Genomic DNA, 19,217 nt, shown 5'->3' with positions numbered 1-19,217 from the left:
GGGTGCAACACTGACCGTGCTGTAGCCACTAAGTGGCAATTAAAATTTTTTTACTGAGGAATAGCAGCATGATGCAGGCAAACAGAAGCATGCATAACCTTATATTCACCAGCAGGTGGCAGTAAAGCCAAGATTAAGCCAATTTCAAACATGAGCTCCTCCCAGTTCAAAACAGAAGAGATGAGAATGTTGAGCCAAAAGCCCATAAATGGATTTTCGTGTCTGTTCTTTTCAATCCTAACAGTGGGGTTAGTAAACAAGACTCACGGCGCCACTTCATCCAAATAAACTGTTTATTTCTTTGGTATAATTCTTCACACTAGTTAAATACAAACATATCTTACAATGTAAGGAGCACTTGATTCATTTTGGCACGTACAACTTTGTCAACAGTTTCCAACATGTCGTAAAAATACCAGATGCGCATCAGCGAGGATGCAGGTGTGATGCGAGATGATGTTGAAACCGGATGTGCAGTCTTGTGGAGGCTTGTATTTGCTTTAGCTGTGTCGCTTCTTTAACACACATCCCTGAGCAACTCTCTCTCGTTAGCATCACGGAAGCGCTTTGAAATTTTGATTACATGTGTTTTATGTGAGGAAACGCCAACTTTTACTGAAAAACTGAAACTTTATCTAAGATAAATCATCAGACACGTTTCTGCCTGGACTGAGGCCTTGCAGCTGAATGCCCACACAGCCTTTACAAAACTACTGCACATTACATTCTGACATCAACAAAGTGCTGACAAAAGTGCGTATTTACACAGTGCTCAAATGTCCAAACACATGTGGAATCTTTGCAAAGCATCACATATAAAAGCCAAAGATTATAGATTTCATGGAAGACCTAATACAGTACTTTTTGACTGTAAAGTACCAGTGTGGAGACATTTACAGCAACTCGTGTACACACTTTAATAGAAAGATGCTAAAAAGGTTCCACATAACCGAAATTTCCACAAGGCGGTCACGATAATATCCACTTTAAAAGCTAAAATGTGACTTTTGCATGTCCGTTTTATTGTCTGAACAGAAACGAGTGCACGCAGCTCACACCCATCTGTGCTTACATCCTTTGGTTACAGGCTTTTGTGACAGCTGTTTCTGAGTCTATTTCAGTTACAATCTGTAGCTTTGAAAGTCATCCGCTTTTAACCACCCAGCAAAAGTAGTATTCAGGGAACAATTATGATGAACTATGCTTCTTTGACAGCGTTTCTGAAGTGTCATCTGCGGCGGGGCCGTTTGACAGTACCTCCAACAGTTACATCTCAAAGTGGCGGTACATGCTCTCCACATAGCTCAGAACCCGCTGCCAGTCAGGACCGCCCGCCCTCAGCATCTCCTCCACTGTCTGTTAAAGAGACACATTTATGAGCACAACAAACAAAAATCTGTTTCGTGTGTGTGTAAAATGGGAAATTGGTTAAAACACAAAGTCTTACCAGAGACTGCGCAATCCCAACGCTCTCTCCTGTTTTGAACGCTAGACTGAGATTCTCTTTCTACAACGAAGGAAGTAAAATCGATAAGTTTAACACAAACGAGTAGCTTCATCCCATCAGTCACACAGAAACCGGCACTACCTTGTTCTCGGGGCCGAGGGTGCTGTAAGGGATATGTGAGGGGAGGTAGGTGTGGTAGACGGCACAGAACGCCAGGCCGTCGGCCCAGCTGCTGCTGAAGTTGGTGATGTCAATGTTCTGCATGAAGAGGAGAGGATACAAAAATCTATTATGTTCATTACTTCAGTGTTAAAACCTGTTAGACTACCACTGTTATTAAGTCCTTTATTTAAACAGGTCTATAAACAAATGTGCAAAAGCTCAAACACATTACACGTGTTCACTGATTATTATAAGAAAAGCACGTCCAAGTACAACCTTTTTAAAATGTCTGAATGAAACCAGAGAGGGTAGTCTCATAGGTTTTGGCAGCTCATCCCTTATTTAAATTAGTTTTTCAAGTTCAGTGTGAATAAAAGGGCCAGCTAATGTTAACATGCATGTGACCTGATACTGTAAACATGTATTTAACTGTAGTCAGAAGTTAGTAAGCTGTAGATAAACATACAGTTCAGCTCTCGTCTCTCACCTAAGGCGAGCCATTCACTTTTCACATAATCACAGAATCAAGAGGCTTCAAGGCAGATGAAGAAAGATGCATATCAATAATATCACCATATTTAAGTGTGCACAAATTATGAATTATTACAATGATCTTTTGACTAGTGAATGTTTACAAAACTTTTTATGAGGGGCAGATATAATATTGTTTGTATACAGAGTGAATTCAAAGGGCCCAAGGATGGACCCCTGTGGAACACCTCTGCAAACAGCGAGCAGAGGTTACGTGACACCTCTGTAGTTCTACCAGAAAGATAATCTAAAATCTAAAAACACTTTTTCTACTAAAATGACAAGATCAGATGCTTTTGACAGGTTCAATACTAATGGTTACCGAGAGTTTCAGTTATATTACTGGAAACACTCAATGGAGCTGTTGATCTGTCACATGATTTAATCCTGAGGGTAAAAGTTGATTCCAGAACCAGTGTCAGCTGGAGCTCTAATATTTTAGCAAGGGGAGGACAATTTGAGACAGGCAATAATAATTTAAATCACTCGGGTCCCCGTCTTTGTGGAGTGGGAGCACAGGTGCAGCCTTCCAGGTTTCTTGAATGTTTAATAAAAAAATAAAAAAATACATTTATCAGAGTTTGGAATACTTGGTGGAGATTTAGAGATAATGACCAAGAACCCACACACACACACACCTGTAAACTGAACTACATATAAAAGCATCTTGAGGGTCACCTTGTAGCCTTGGGTTCGACTCTGACACCAGCGGAGCAGCGAGTTTCTCTTTGAGCCTCCATGGCGACGCAGCAGCAGGTTGAATCCATCCTGAGACCTGAAAACGTGCACGCACGCTCGAGTCAGTTACAGTAGAGCAAACTGAACGTCGCACGAGAAGTGTTTCCTCTACTTAAGCTTCACGATCTATTTTGCTTCAGTCCAAACAAGTCGTTCGATTTATAAAGGATGTGACTGTTCACAGAGCGTCGCTGTGGACTCACTTGGTGGGCGGCAACTCGGTGAGGGCTGAATTGTACTTGTTTAAAGACTCCTCGCATTTTCCTGCACAGACAAGAAACAACCCTGCGTTACACACCAGCAAGCTATGAGCATCCAGTGCAGGAAGGCTTAGTCACAGCACAACACATTTTAACTTAACACAAACATCTACACGGTTAAAGGCTCTTTTTGTAAATGTGTGCATTTAAAAGTAATTTAAAACGACCTAACGCCATAATTAGAATATGAAGAAAGAACAGCTATGACTTACACATAAATATATTGTGTGGAAGAGATATCAGCTGAAAAGAAACAACAACAGGGCTGTACTTTCATGTCATTAGTTTGTACCACAACACTATGCAGCACATCAGCGCCGCCTTTATTTTCCCAAACCAAACCTCGACAACCAAAAAACTAGTCACTACTTCAGGCTTGCTCTCAGATCTCTAAGACGCTCAAATTTACAATATGGTCACTTTTGGCTCTAAAAATTATGAATGAATTAACAAAATGAGGTTTAATCCCATCGTCTACATGGAGACTATGGTTAAAAACATAGTTCCTTAGTAGTATGAGGCGTGGGTGGGCTCACCTGCGTCACTACTTGACCTGCCGTCCTGCCAGTCCAGATTTCGACCTCTTAATTGCAACAAGTTCTTTTAAAGAAAAAAAAAGTATCTAATTAGGTATAGCTGTGTGTGCATACAGTATGCATGTCTTCATTAACAAGCAGACCCTAATGAAGCCACTTCCTGTGTATGAGTCTCACCTTGTTTGCAGCAGCAGCTGTTGCAGCAGAACTGGACTGGGAGGCTCCGTTCAGCATGGTGTTGGATTCTGAGGAGCTGGGTAATCTGGACAGGCTTCTGCAGCAAAGAATGGATAAAACAAACCAAATCAACTCTCCTCACACAGCTGCTTCACGCTCCACTTGTAGATTGGACTGTTTAAATTCTTTTCAAGTGGTCGACTTAATGCAGTACGTTATAGAGAAAGCACAGCCGCAGTCCTGACCAAGTTTGGTGATTGTTAGCAGAGATGATGTGGAGCAGAGAAGGTTTGTTTTCAAATCTCTGTCCAGTTCCACAGACGTACGCTTAGGCTCGAACCGTTTTCTCACCTTGACCTCTCTGTAGTCACCATCCTGCGTGTTTCACTGGATCGCACCCCCTCTCTGTTCCTGTCCTCATTGGTCACATTTCTCAGGTAGCGCTTAGTCACATCTTTACAGTCTGTTTTCGCCTCTTCGTCAGCGACATTCTTCACCACCTCGTTCTGATTCTTACTATCCAGCCCTTCTCCTCCTAACCTGTACACCACCCTCTCCCTGCCTCTGTGGCTTTCTTCCTTGCTCTCAGACTTGTTAGATTCTCCATTTGGCTTCTCAGGTTCATGACAAGGTTCCTGGGCATCACTTTTGCCCTGGACCTTGGTGAGATTAGCCAGTTTTTGCCTGCTCTCCTTCAACTCTTCCCTCAGAGTAACCAGCTGCACATCAGCCTCTTTCTGTCTCTGCTGGGCAGCAGAAAGCTCCTTCTCAATGTCTTTGTGGGCTGTTCGGATCGCCGTCAACTCCTCTTCTGCCTCAGCTCTCAGGCGATCTGCCACCGCCACCGCCACCTGCAGGTCACCCTGGAACTGCAGCCATTCGCCACGCTCTGACTGGAAAGCAAACAGAGGATACTTTATTAGCAGGAAAATCTCAGTTTGTCCAACTAATTTAAGAAACAGCACCCATGTTCTGTGTGGGCATACGCTAGCACAGCTGACTGGTAAGCTGAACACAAGTGCAGCAGAAGCTGACTATAAATTTTGTAAATAATCTGTCATACAGTCCCGATCAAAAGTTCAAACCACAGGGGGGAGCTTAAGGGAAAGATTTTTTGCCTTTGCCATCAGAATGTCATGACAGAAAATGACAATAAATCTACATTTTTGCACAGATTTGGCCCTTTAAAGGCATGTAGCCCTAAACCTTTGAGCAGCTGTAAAACAGCCTGTTTTAGTTTCAATAAATTACATGCTCAACAAAATGTTTTGTCTCACTCTTTCTTCTTGTTGTATGTTGAAGCTTGACTTGGAACCTCGTTAAGATCCAACCATGCAAAATATGTTTTTTTTGCCATCTTTCAAGTGGCCTTAAACCTTTGATCAGGACTGAGAGAAATATAATAAAAATGTAACGGATAATCCACGCAATCAAAATTATTTTCACAATAATGCCATAAAGAATCCAGATGATTAAAGTTGGCTTTAAGTTAATCAGACAGACAAAAAGAAACAGCTCAGCTTTCCGCAGAGAATGACTGCAATCAAATAAACTATCAAATATCCATTTCGCCCTCATTAGACGACAAGTTGAGCTGAAGCGAGCAGCAGGCCTCAGCAAGCCGAGGGGGGGAGTGGAGCTGGCAAGCCAACTCAAATGAGGCAAAACTCGATCATGAGAACAAAAAGTGGTCTGCTCGTTTTTAAAAATCATTCTTGGAGGGAAAAAAAACGACTCGAAGCCGAACAAGCTCCGACACAAACAGAAAAACAAAGCAAATGTAAGCAACGTTTTGGGAGCCGGACCAAAGATTACATTGTGAAACTGCCTTCTGCGACACCATCGGTGTGGCTGTGATCCAAAAACAGTTTTTTTGGACATGGGAAAACCAAATCCCAACTCGGATTCAGTTTCATATCTTCGTGATGTAAAAAAACGCTTCCAGCTTTCATTCTTATAGTCCTGCAGCAGCAGACATGAACAAACACTACCCCCAGACATCAAAACAGGCACTCAGAGCCAATGAAGCCAAGAGGTAAACGATACCAGACTATTAAAAAATGTTAAGCGACCAACATCATAAAAGAAAAACAGAGGGATGTGGAAAAACGTCAGAGAAGACAGGGAGGACAATAGAAGTTGTTGGAATCACACACAGATTTAAGGAAAGGGAGTTCACAGACTGTGGAGAAATGTAAGCTGGGGAACTGCGAGAGTGTGGAGGAGTGGAGGGATTGGGAAGGGTGGTAATTAGATGAAGAATGGATGAAGATGTGGAGGAGGAGGCGAGTCTGAGCCAAGCCGTTCCCTCATCTGACCACTGACTCAAGACCACAGCTGGACCTGATTACTCTGGATGCATGCGCGCACACATACACATGCATATCACGTTGCTTTCCTCTCTCCCACAGACACACACCTCCCCTGTTCTTTCACATCAACATCAAACCACACCGTTTCATTCTCCAACACGCATACATATACTCAGGTTAAGCCGAAGCACACTCTCCTTGGAAATCAGCAGGATAGTGAATCCTGTTTGGAGTTCTCCGAGTCTATATTTAGGATTATTAAAAACACCCGCGTGGACTTAAAGAATCTTGTCTTTGCAGAGTCTTTGTTATCTAGATGTGGACACCAACTGGAGCGTGTCTGTTTAAGGAAACAGGAAGGGGTGCTCCTCAGTTAACACTGAGATAAGGGTGTGGACTGTCAGGACCCCAGGACCCGGCCTCATGCCCCGCTGCAGGACCAGATGTAGTACAGGCATACATACACATGTCTATACTCTAGATGCAAATCTGCGTTCCTGACAATTCCTGGAAAGAGTTCAGCACACACTTGAAGATTTGTGCTGTGTTTACTACTATGTGTCCCTACTTCACCTCCACGCCCACTCTAACTTGGGGAATCATCCCAACTCAGTGATTACTGCTCTCTCCAAGCTGTGGTGTGAATTCAAATATATTTATTAAGACACATTTGCCTCCCAGATGTGCAGTGCAAAATGGCCAAAAAACTCTGCAAATGATGCTCAAACATAACTTAACCATAAGCTAACAAGAGAGTTGCATATTTAAGAAAAGCTTCCCAATGGAGTCGGGAACCCTTCTCCCATCCTTCCATCAGTCTACATGTGATCTGTGGCGTCCAAATGCACGGCCTGTTTCACTGCAGCAGACTGTCAAGGAGCAAAGAGAACAGAGAGAACCTGGAGATCATTTCAGGAAATCTCGGCCAGCGCTCACCTGGAACTGATTCCAAATGCTTTGAGATCGACTCCAGCAGGGAACACAAATCTGACCATCCACCCCCACAACACAGCCACGATTGGAGTATTTTCATTTTTGCTGGTTAAGAAAACTGAAAGCTTGTCATGCTCATAAGCACAAACAGATGGTACATTTGATAACATCCTTAGCAGTTCATTGCACAATGGGCAATCATGTGGCTTTCTTTAGAATTCAGTTTAACTACAAAGAAATGGAAAATACATTATTGCTGCCGGGTAGACAGAGACAGATAAGGAGCATTAGGAAAAGCAGTGCTGAGGACAGATGAAGAAAGCACATCAGGGAGGCTTATCTGTCTGAGTGTGACTGGAAAAATAACAGCTACTTAAATTACAAGAAAAAAAGGGGTCAAAAATGGGGTCAGATCTGAAGAGGAAACGGCTTAAGCAAGGTGGGGTCAGACGAAAAGATGGATGGTGAATGCAGAATAGAGGAGAGGGGGGGCTGAAGGCATCCAGAGGAAGGAAGAGATGAGAGAGAGAGGGAGAGCCATCGCTCATTTCAGTCTTGTGCTCGGGGTGGAGCGGTCAACAGGCCCAGCTGGGGGCTGAGGGGAGGGGGGAGGCCTCTGAAGAATTCTTGGTGCATGTGTTTGTAAGTCTTTTGTTTCGTGTGCACACGCACAAAACATGGCCAGTGGGTCACTGCAAGCTGCAGCCCTTCTACCTCACCACAGCACAAAACAAAACAAGTTTTGTCTTGGAAACAGCCGAATGTGAACCCCCTCCTCCGCCCTGCACTCCCCTTCTCCGGCTCTCCACACAAAGGATCTCGGCACTGCAGAGCAGGCAGGGAGGGTTCATAAAGCTGAGCTCCGGCTAGCTTATATCGTCCTACAGAGGGCTCATGTAAACACGGGTTTGGATTGCCATGATTTCCATAACACTGAGCCCTCTCGCTGTGTTATACCACAGTCCCTCTGAGCTTCAGCTGGACCGTGCGAGGCTTATATTTCTAGGTCTTTTACAAGGATGTGGGAAAGTGGAAGAAAGACAAAGTAAAGAAAGGAGTGTTTGGACAGTTTGAATATTAAATAGGCAGAGCTGACATCAAGGAGGCGCGGAATAGACGAGCTGGAAGATAAAAACGGACGACGTGCGTCAGTCGCAGTTCAATTAAAATAATTCAAATACATGAGAAAAATAAAAGAGCAGACGAGAGGACGGGGAGGATAGAAGAAAGAGAAGAAAAGGCGATGGGGACGGGGACGGGGAGGGGCGCCGTTCTGTCATAGTCCAGCTGTCGTAATCTGTGGCAGATCTAGAGGAAGCTGGAAGCCTCTGGCTACAATCCTCATAAGGGAGGGTCAGGAATCGGAACGAGTAACTGACAGGAAATTACTCAAGAATATCACCGTCCTCCTAAGATCGCAGAATGAAGGAGAAAATGAACTAAAGAAGTGCTGCAGAATTTGATTTTATCCATATCGAACATAGCCGGAGAGTCTCTCGTGAACAAGCACCACCTTTCAGGTTGAAAGTCACTTCTTCATTATTATTAACCCTTTTGTGTTTGCCATTCAGTTCAGTTCATTTTTATTTACACAGCACCGACAACAGTCACATGTTGTCTCATCAGAAGGTGCAGCTGCCTGTGATACCAAAGGCGAGCGTCCTTGATAAACTATCTTGTTGGACAGAAAATGATCTCAACGACTTTCCTCCTGTGGAAGGACAGGAAGACCTTCATTAGCACAGCTGCAGCCCCCAGGGGGTGAAGCAGACTCCACTTGAAGACTCTGTTGTTGTTAAAGGGGAACAAAGTGTGGGCTGTGATGGTACAGTATGTGTTATTGTTACCTCTCGGCTCACAGGTCATATTACACTGACCTGTACATCACTTCCTGTTTACAAATGCATGCACTTTACTCGTTCAGTTATGCTGCAACAAAGGTGCGTCGTGTATATAAAACACAGGACTAATTACAGGATGAAGTTTGATGAAAAAAGAGGCTTTAAACAACACAAGACTGGCAGTGGGACCCCAGATGAAACGTTTACGGTCACAGCTTACAATCTAGCCGGTGTATATCAAAGCAAAGACTTCCTGTCATCATACAAGAATTTTAAAAAGTCAATTTATTGGGGTTTAGGCAAACGCATCCTTCACGGGGACTGGAACCTGGTCATTACGACTAGAAGGCATCCAGTACCAAAGCTCCTGACTCCAAAATGTTGCCACATTCATATGCAAACTTTAGTTTATAGAGAATGACCGGATAACGTCTCTTTGGGGGGGAAGAGTTAAGTGCACGGTCGGTGTCTGAGGAGAAAACTTTCAAGCTCATCTCACCTCTAATGTACTCTTCAGACTCTTCACTTCTGTCAGCAGATGCTTCAGTATCTCTGAAGGAAGGTCAAAGAAATGTCAGGCAGCATCACATGCATATAAAACACAAAAAATGTCGAGGAAATTGACTTGCCCTTCTTAAAACAGACAAACGTTTGGCCCACATTGAAATGCAGAGTTGTAGCACTCAAACAACAAGCCTGCTGGGGTTGTTATTGCAGTGCTTATTTAGGGAGGGGATATTTTGAAATTTCAAATACTAGTACTATAATAATAAGACTGATTTCACTCTCACCTGCTGTGTTTGTGCTCCCGTCCTCACTGGCAGGGATTCCCAGAGCTAGCTTACACTCCTCCAGCAACTTCTCCAGTTCCTCGCTTTGGCCATCCTTCGGTTCCTGACACTGCGGCAGAGACTGACTCAGACCACTGTCCCTTTCTCTCCAGTTTTGCCCCAAAGAGCTGCCCACCACAGGCGAGGCACTAGACAGAGACGAGGGGCTCTTTATAGGACTGACAGGCACACTCTTCTCTGGGGTAACAGGAATCCTGGGTGTAGAAGTAGGAGGACCACCATTCCTCCCTACAGTAGCTTTCTCACTCACGGCCACAGCACCGGCTGGCTTGCTGTTCACTGGGTTAACTCCAGCGCTGACCGTGGAGCTGTTTGCGCTGACCGGCGGACAAGGCTTCCAATCTGGAGGGGGACTGCGAGCGCTGGGAGTAGTTGGCGTGCCGTGCTGCGATTTCTTGCCAGTGGTCGCCGGTACTGGAGGTAGAGACGAAACTGAGATCGTAGGGGAAGACGGAAGCTGGGGAGCACTGGTTGTGAAAACAGCACCATCGTTCTGTGGCGTAGTAGGTGGAGTGTGAAAACTGTCCACCTGAGCCCCTAAAAAAACAGATTTGAGAGAAAATGAGAAAAGCAAATTGTGTTTGAAGACTGCATCTAAATATGGGAAAAAGGGGAAAAACTGAGCTGAATAATCATTTCTGTCAGACGTTTTCCACACAAGACATCAATTTAAGAACAATTCTTGAAATAATTTCATATCCTGGTCTCTGGTTTTAACTTCATGAGTGGAGCAGGACTTTAAAGTTTGTGCTCATTTCCAGGCCCGACTTTTATTTTTGGACCGTACTGAAATAACTTTGTTTAAAATAGTCCACTTTTCTTATACTGAGCCTTGGTGCAGCTGCTTAGCTCACCCGCTATCTGAAAGAAGCAGTTTTAACTCCTCTTTCTTTAAGACACTTTGCTCCTGATTGTGAACAGAAGGTTTGAAGAACAGGTGGGTGGAGCACACGTCCTCACATCATGATCTCTTCACATCACGCAAGTCCAAGTATGGGTGTTTACAGCAGTTTAGAGCTCTTAGAGAGTATTTGCACATACGACGACCTCCGTATCTGAAACTCTGACCATGAGCAGTCATCGCATACATGTGTGACAGAATAACAGCCTCCATCTGTGACTCGGTCACACAGACTGAAGGAATACACTGAACAACTGAAGCGGACACAGAACGAAGTAAGAAAGCAGTCAGTCGTCAGCAGTCAGGCATGCTGACGCTGAAAACATCATCTAGCGAGTTGATGGAACTCGCTAGATGCTGACCAGCACAATGCCCGGGCCGTGCCCCTGACGATGAATGCTGTAATACAAGCATTCCTCTAGCGCTGCTCATCCATACCACTGCTCCCGATTCAGGAACACATGCAGACACAGGACAAACAATTCCCACGTATTTGCAGCACTCAGTTACCGATTCATTTTCAGACTTGACACATGATGAGTTCCACTTTTTGGCATTCCCCGCCTGTCACAGCACGCCAGCGTTAAGAACTCCAGAGGCTGTGGGAACCCGTAGGCAGCGTTTCCTTCTCTTCCCCGCTCATTTTTCTTGTTTGGACAAAAGCTTCACTATGAACAAAATGAATGTTTTTTGTTCCTTCGTTTTTCTTTAGTGATGTAAGATCAGCACTTGAACATTTGCAAAGTTATGCACCACCTGCTGCACGGCCAAGTCACCGAGAAAGAATGACAGGACTGTCTAATAGGACTCTCAAGCCAACCCTTCTCTTTATTTCTTCATTCCAGACCTTAATGCGCTCGTCCAACCATGTGCATGGGTGGCAAGTTGACTGAATGAGAGTGGATGTGTGTGTGTGTGTGTTTGTGTGTGTGTGTGTGTGTGTGTGTGTCAGTCAGATGGCATTAGACTTCCTATGATTAATCCGCTGCCCTTGTGCTGAGCTGGGGAATTCTGCCGATTCATCACAGCTGGCCCGGCAGGGCCAGAACGAATCACACGGGGACGCGAGGAGAATGACCACTCACTGAGCAACACAGGAGAGCTGCCAAGATTCCTGCTGCAACTCAGCACACACACAGACACACACACATTCACACACCTACAGCTTTTCCACTTTCTTCTCTCTGCTGCCTTCAGTTTCATGATTACTCTTCATCCACCTTCACTTTTTGGGAATTCTAGTACGTGCACTTTTCTGGTATCATGCTTCCGACTTCCGTGTACTTCATGAATCAGATGTTTGTGATTTCCTGGAAATTTCTCAACACAATTCAAAACACGAGGCCAACACAACACAGCCATCTGTGCGCACTGCCAAACCTTTCAGACACAGCATGGAAAGTTCAAGGGAGCTGATTCCGCCAGAGCTGGTTTAAAGAAAGTAAATTAAGTGTGTGTGTGTTTGAGGGATGACCTACCTGTGGGTCCATGGCTGTCCTTGGTGGAAAAGTTGCCCATTCTGCAGTAATAGGGATGGGGCCAGTGATGTGGCCCTGCAGGTGCTTGTTGCACTTTCACTCAGACCAGACCAAAGAGAGAGAGAGGAGGTGACCTACACACACACACACAGTGAGAGAGAGAGAGAGAGAGTACATCCAGCAAAGGATGAAGTCATGCACTTTTATCCAGCTGAGAAATAATCCAGTGAACACAACCTCGCTCACAGTGATGGCGGACTGAGGAAGTTTACATGGAGTCTCATTTGAATGATAGTAAAATCAGTACCTTTACATAATGAGGCTGAAACACCAGAGTGAGATCAGACGTACAGGCAGGACGCTACAGTGTGGCCACATGAGGCAGAAAGCTGTTGGCACGTCGGTGTAAGTGCTCGGTGAGTGGAAAAGGACGAGAAACGCGCCCCAGATCCACAGAAACTGCAAACCGAGTCACCGAGAAGCACCCACGAGTTTAAACTGGCAGTTAAACCAGTGAGGTTCACTAAGACGTAACATCGTTCTTCTAGAGTCACAGGTTTGCGCCACAGACGCGCGAGAAAAACTTTCAGCCACAAACTCGATATAAGTTCTTCACTGAGGGTGGAAAAAAGTCACTCAAAAGTCATCTTCAATGTGAAAAGGCAACAATAGTGGGTACAAACCTTGGACAGATTAGAATCAATCCCAGATCGTCCGGTTCTGCGTTTTGGAAACTCTGCTTCTTCTTCTTCTTCTTCTCCACGACCCGCTTTCTCCAGCGCTGCTCAGCCAAGCGCACTGCCCCGCTGTTCCTTCACGGAGAGGCGCCGAGGGCAGATGGACAAACGCAAAAGCAGCAGCTGTTGGACAAAGTCAGGTCCAAGCAACATTTTACTCCTGGGAGCTTCTCGATAAAGAAGCAAAGACGTGTGGCTTTAGTCCTCAGAAAGAGTCGAAGTGAACTCTGACCGCAGATGACCAATGTCTCCGATATCCACCGGACGTGTCCACTGGAGGGCACAGTTAGGCTGTGAAAGGACAAACCTGTTGCTGTCGCCTCTGGGATGGGTTGGTTTCTGTCCGCTCACTGCTTCGAGCGGATGACCCACTGACCTGCTGTGCCATACAGCCCCGGGCTGAACAGTGAACCGACTTTACATACCAATATTTCTCCAACTATTCACGCGGTCCCGGTGAGAGTTTAGCTCCCACATAACTCCGGTGAGTCCTGGGATGATTCAGTTCTGAGTGTTTCAAACTATTTCCTGGTTACGCTTTTGCACTAATGCAGTCATTTTTTATAGTTTAATTCTGACTAACTCATGCACACAATAAGAAATAAACCACAGTTACGCAAAACTAAAGTTACGCATAAACATTAGTGACAAAAACATTAAAAGATCACATATGTAGACACAGCAGCTCTGGTCTGGACATATTTATTTAAAAGCTGGCATACACAGGAGATTACTAATTAAACTAATCGCCCATATGGCCAAATCTTTGAGTCTATACATTTTGAAATATATATATATATATATATATATATATATATATATATATATATATAATTTTTTTTTCAAATTAAATTAACCTGTGTCAACCTTGCTAAGATGCATTTAACCAAATATTATCAGTGGGGTGTACTTGTATATTTGAGGTTTTGTGGATCAGAAAAAATCCCAAATAAACTCAAACTTGTGCAGTTAATTATTGTTTTTTTTCTTTAACTCATGAAAGTTGCTGTACAGTCGTTCCACCGTGGAAAAATGGTAATTTAAAGAAATCATTAAATGCCCCAAAATTACCATGAAATTCATGCTAACGAGTGCATTCAAACTTCTGACCACAACTACAGATGCTGGGCAAACACATGTAAGCAGCATGTGCTTAGATGGGCTAGTTCATAGTAAGCAGAGATACAAAGACTGAAATTCTGAGCTGATGCTACTTTTTTAAATGGAAGTTTAGCTGATTATTTATTTGTTTTTGTATTCATTTATTCATTTTTTGTCACTTTCCTCCTGCGGTGACAGAAAAACAAAGAACTCTTTATTATTTAAAAAAAAACTGAACTCTTTATCACATTATTGAACATTCAGCCTGCACAACACTGATGCTACAATGTGGCTTGTAAACGTGGACGGGCTATGAGCCCCACTGATAAACTGTTGCATTAGTAATAAAAAAGTGATATTTGTATAATCTGTAAGTAGGTCGTAGCTGCTTTTAAGGCCAACTATAGTTTGACTTTTATCGTGACTCCACATGAAATGACATTGTTGAGATATCTGTTGGTAACCCTTCTCTCACTGCCAGGGGGGTAACATCACTGATCTTAGTTGTTTAGCAGAATCCCCAAAATCCACCACACACTGATGACAAGTTTGCTTCAGTGTTTAGTCAAAAACAACAATTCTTCAACAATTTCATCTCACATAATTGCACAGAAACAATCTGAGCCACAGCTGTGACTAAAGTGCTTTTATTTCATGAATCTAGTCCAACATCTTTTCATTAAATATTAATGACTTTACTAACAGAACAAAAGTCTCCTTTAATGGGCACAGCTAAAGTCAAGTTTGTAGAGCTTCACAGACGCTAATGGATGAGCGCTGATGTGTGACATCCAGCACACTGACAGATGAATACTGTGCTTTCAAACATCCCTTGCATTTTTAATCCGAGAGCTAACGTGTTTTCGAGCATCGCCATTATTCAGTGCACTATCTCGGCAGTTTCTCCTCATAGACTGCACAATGCCGAGTGAAACAGGAACCGGCTGCAGCGAGGAGACAAGCTCTCCTCCTTCACTCTCTTATTGAGATCAATAGGTTTTCGCAGTTCTCTGTGCTCACTGTGCACTGTTGCAGTATAAAGAGAATCCATCAAAAGCAGCTAGGTGCATTACACAGCTTCCAGCCCATGTCCACATTGATTCTGAAACTCCCAGGAGGGCAATGCCTGAATGCGACCGCAGTCTGCAGTTCAGTGAAAGCACGGCCAATTATTTCCGATCCGAATTTTCAAACAGGTGGAGAACATTTTAGTCAAACGTGTCTGTAATTCTGAGCGCTATCTGTTTGGTTTACTCTGTACATTTCCTCCAGAGCATTCCTGCTCTTTATAACCCAATTATGAAATTGTTTATAGGTGTCAGCCTCAGTCCAGAATAAGGTGAGCAACTGTCCAACATCCGATGCCAGTTGGAGCCATTAGCCCGCTCCTGAGTGGATTACGACCATTTTGTTGGTGACCCTCTGTGCTAGAATACTGGTGGGTCACTACTGGGCCATTATAAACTCCCAACCTGCCACAACTAGCCACTTGTCCAATTTGGCAGAGCGACAAGGACGGCTTTTTGGCTATGAGAATGTGGACTGCAAGGTCTGGCTGACCTCTAACTGACGAAACACTAAACTTTCTTACATCCTCCTTTGAAGAATCCCTCTGTTGCCTACCTTGTACCATCTCCACATCTGATAAATCTCAAGTATACTGGCTCAATTTAATAGCCAGTCAATGACGACAGTATAACCTTGTGCAATCCATAAGGCACAGCGCGCATTCTCAACCACGCTCAGTGTCTCGCCGAGTCTCAGCTCCGCTCTCTCTGGTACATTTTTTTGGTGTTAACACGAATGAAAACACCACGTCTAGACTCGTCCATCCATATCTGACAGCGAGACAAACGGTGGACACTGCAGGGGGAATGGCACAATATTTGGACGCACAGGAACTGTTTACGGGTCCTTGACCCTCTAATACCAGATTAGGTTAATGAGTGTGTGCACCAGGAATGGTTTTCCACCAGGGTTAATCCCCACGGAGGGCACAGACTTATCCTGCAGAAATCACCACTTTACCTTGCTTACCCGCCACCTGCGGTGTCTCATCAAAGTGTATTTGTGCAATTGTTGTTTACACGGCCCACGCTTTGATAACAGATCCACTTTCTTCTGATAAAAGAGCCGTTTTCAAGCCACAAAAGCATCCTCTGCTTTACCACTCTGACCGAATCCTCAGAGAATTTAAAGTCCTCAGAATAGACGCACCGGTTTCGACTCAGCCCCAAAGCCAACCTATGTCTTCGACTGCTCTCTTTCGATTGACAGCCAATGCAGAATACACCAAAAGATGCCAAGGCTTGTTGATGGATGGCACCTGCTCCTCCTCAGAGGAAATCAATTGAAGTCATGGGCAAGGATGGGCTGCTCAAGCACTTACACATGGCTTTCTGCCTGGGAAAAGATGGAAAGGAGGTCAGAGAGAGAGAGATGCCAACCATCTGTGTACAGAGGAGCGCTGCCAAGCATCACTCTCTTTTTACCTCAGTACTCGAAAAGACACACAATGCCTCCAAATTAGTCATGCTAGCTCATTCAAGCCACATTCAGCCACAGTTTCTGGGAAGTTCCAGCACCAGTTACGTACTCATCCCATCATTCATGCTGTTTAGTGCCCTCTCTGTGCATTAAACAGCCTAGTTATTAGTGAATAAGTGAACCAATCCAGTAGAATGTGAACTATTGTTACTGAACTCCATATCTCTATGATACTGTTTCTTATTTCGCGCCAACACATAGGTTCAGTCAGATATCCACAGCAGCATGTCTTCAGAGAGCACATGGGCCGCATTGGTGCAATGGGCCGGCATAGCTACAATATTAGACATGACCGAGCGTAGTTACCGGAACTCAACCTATGGTGCCGGCCAAACTATCACCACAGACTAATTTGAGGGAACTTTGTCGCCAACGAACGAGGGAGGTGGGATCCCCTGGCAGGCACCGGCCCGGCGAGTCGCATCCAGGACGGGGATCCTGTGTGCCACTGCACTGGCATCAGTGTGCGTGCCGATCCACTGCAGGACACGGGAAGAGGGCCGATGGTAGAGGGCCAACTGCTTGGAGCTGTAGCCACACATCCCGATCCCAACGGCTCCCAGCAGCATAGCCATACCAGGCACGGTCTTCTCCGCCGGAGGCGTCACGGCCACATTATGGTAGGCCTGCGTCTGAAAGAAAAGTAACGAATGCGATAAGCGAGGCACAACATGCACACCTCAGCTCCAGCTGGTGCTCCCAGCAATCCTGGAGAAATTAAAACCCCATCTTTTCTCATTTACTAAATTGTGGCCCGTCTCTTTTGACAAACAAAAAGCTCATCAATTTTGCGACATGGACAATTTCCTCCGTGGGCCATTGACAATTATAAAGCACGTGGAGGAGCAAATAATAGAAACTTAACTTCATAGTTTCTAATGGAGCTGTGTCCCAGGCAGTTAAGAAGCCATTCCTGCAGCTCGCTCAACCAGTTCCCATTTCCACTTACAATGCAATGGACTGTCGCAGGCTTTCTCTATTGTTTGTGATAAACGCTACTACTATTGAGCTAAAATATAAGCCGTTCTACAATTACTGGAACAGCAGCCTGGAAATATTGTGGTCTGTGCGTATATAATAAGATAGCACTGTGTTTCATCATCTTGTCACAACCGAATCTGTTGAGACAATGCACAGAAAAATGGCTGCACAATAGCAGCACGAGGCTTAGCGAAGCAAGTGTGCTGTATGATTTGTAACTGTCAATAAAACTCTGCACGTACCCATGAAAACAGCACCTTGCAAACATTTTATCAGCAGTTTCTCCCCTGCCTCCCTCTGGAGTGGTTCAGCAGAGACAGAGCATGCTAACCCCTGTATGAATCCCAGACTAAAGCACTACTTTTTATTTTAAAGGTCTTGCATTTGTCAGTAAAACTTAAAATCTAAGAAAAGAAAAACTTATTTTCTTAAATATTCACCTGAAACCTTTAGAACCTACCAAAGGCTCACACTCACCTGCAGCAACCTGATGTAGCCAGGAGTGAGTCTTGGGAGCCTGAAAAACATCTGAGCTTCCCACACTGGTCTTCCTGCTAAATCAGATGAATTAAAGGCCAGATGACTCTTGGCAGTCTCTATCTAAAGCTCCTCTCCCTGGACTCCCAGGACGGGAAACCCACTGAGATAGAGGGTTCGTCCGGGTGTTCGCACACCTAAGCTCAGCTGTCTGAGGTAGGACAGTCTGGTCAGCCTTTATAACGTCTCCTTCCTGACTTTACATAATAGGACAGCTGCAGGTGGTGAGCCTAAGGGGATTACATGAGCTGGCACACAGGGACAAAGAAGTCAGACTACACAGAAGGAAGGGTGGACGTGTAGGGAAAGGTGATCCTCGCTTCTTCTTTTGCCAAAGAATACAAACTGAGCGAAATCATATTTAAATATGTGCGATTGTTTTGCATATTTCTGCACCTCAATCAAACTATAAACATAATCAAGGTTTTTATAAAATGTATAGAGTGTAGTGATATGTGTCTGAATTATATGCAGAATATGTATGGATAATTTCAGAGTTGTTTCCAGTTTGATGCCAAAACAAAGTCAAAAATGATGAATAAGAACTTGTTGATTATGTAGGCACATTAGCATCAGGTGTAAAGGACTTCTGACTTCAGCATTTCCTTTAAAAGGCCCACACTGAAGAGGTGAAGTCATTTACAGTCCAGAGCCCATTTAAATCTGCCAACTTAGTTGATTTGAATGTTTTTTGTGTGTTGATGTTGAAAGTGGCCTCTCTAGCTGTGTCAGCAACTTTCTTTAAGCTTTAATATCCTTCCTGGCTTCGGGGTCCCGGGTGCAGAGCGAGGTCTTATAATGAGGTAGCTGTGCTGATAACGTCGCTCTCGGTGGATGGGAGGAATTCTCTCCGGTGAGAGTTACCAACAATGACCTTCTTCCCATCTCTAGTAACAGGAACCAATTGTGCCTCCTGACTCACGCATCCGCGAATAATCTCAAACTCTGGCAATAATACTGCAAAGTCATGATGTCATGGAAACTTGTGATGCCCACTGGGCTTTAAGCACAGAGACAATATACCACTTAAAATGCTGTGTGAGAAAATGTCAAATCACAAACTGATATTCTATTGAATATTTAGAGTTTAGAGACATTTCCCAGGAAACCTCAAATATGAATGTCAGGATGGGGTTAAACCAGGACT

General features: G+C 44.3%; 2 protein-coding genes across 3 annotated transcripts; both read right to left on the bottom strand.

The window, feature by feature from the left end:
* Positions 1-275: 275 nt before the first annotated feature.
* Positions 276-13,616, bottom strand: LOC146551803 (uncharacterized). 2 transcript variants are annotated; one of them, XM_085257684.1, is made up of 12 exons: positions 12,475-13,616; positions 12,168-12,301; positions 9,729-10,325; positions 9,437-9,489; positions 4,203-4,744; positions 3,852-3,948; positions 3,675-3,738; positions 3,082-3,142; positions 2,819-2,915; positions 1,589-1,705; positions 1,448-1,507; positions 276-1,356 (listed from the first exon to the last, which is right to left on the bottom strand). In XM_085257684.1, the coding sequence occupies exons 2-12, from the start codon at positions 12,205-12,207 to the stop codon at positions 1,267-1,269; spliced, it is 1,818 nt and encodes a 605-aa protein (XP_085113810.1). In that variant the 5' UTR covers positions 12,208-12,301; positions 12,475-13,616; the 3' UTR covers positions 276-1,266. The 2 variants fall into 2 exon arrangements, with proteins under 2 accessions (XP_085113810.1, XP_085113808.1); XM_085257682.1 differs by having other exon boundaries at positions 12,851-13,616.
* A 1,020-nt stretch (positions 13,617-14,636) lies between these two features.
* On the bottom strand, positions 14,637-18,236 carry LOC146551802 (uncharacterized). The gene is made up of 2 exons (XM_085257547.1): positions 18,011-18,236; positions 14,637-17,184 (listed from the first exon to the last, which is right to left on the bottom strand). The coding sequence occupies exons 1-2, from the start codon at positions 18,059-18,061 to the stop codon at positions 16,900-16,902; spliced, it is 336 nt and encodes a 111-aa protein (XP_085113673.1). The 5' UTR covers positions 18,062-18,236; the 3' UTR covers positions 14,637-16,899.
* Positions 18,237-19,217: the final 981 nt, after the last annotated feature.

This window comes from Mchenga conophoros, linkage group LG19, assembly GCF_057382185.1.
Source record: "Mchenga conophoros isolate Kocher_MC1m ecotype Shallow Benthic linkage group LG19, M_conophoros_male_GT1.1, whole genome shotgun sequence".
Classification (NCBI taxonomy): Eukaryota; Metazoa; Chordata; class Actinopteri; order Cichliformes; family Cichlidae; genus Mchenga; species Mchenga conophoros.
Note: the sequence above shows the minus strand (reverse complement) of the source record. Positions and strands in the feature narration are given on the sequence as shown.

Coding starts and splice junctions, on each gene's coding strand:
- LOC146551803 (XM_085257684.1), bottom strand. CDS start 12,207: ATGGGCAACTTTTCCACCAAGGACAGCCATGGACCCACAG. Junction 3,143..3,674: donor CAGGTCAAGTAGTGACGCAG/GTGAGCCCACCC, acceptor TTGTCTGTGCAG/GAAAATGCGAGGAGTCTTTA. Junction 1,706..2,818: donor GTCGAACCCAAGGCTACAAG/GTGACCCTCAAG, acceptor CTCTTCATGCAG/AACATTGACATCACCAACTT.
- LOC146551802 (XM_085257547.1), bottom strand. CDS start 18,061: ATGTTTTTCAGGCTCCCAAGACTCACTCCTGGCTACATCAGGTTGCTG. Junction 17,185..18,010: donor GCTACATCAGGTTGCTGCAG/GTGAGTGTGAGC, acceptor CTTTTCTTTCAG/ACGCAGGCCTACCATAATGT.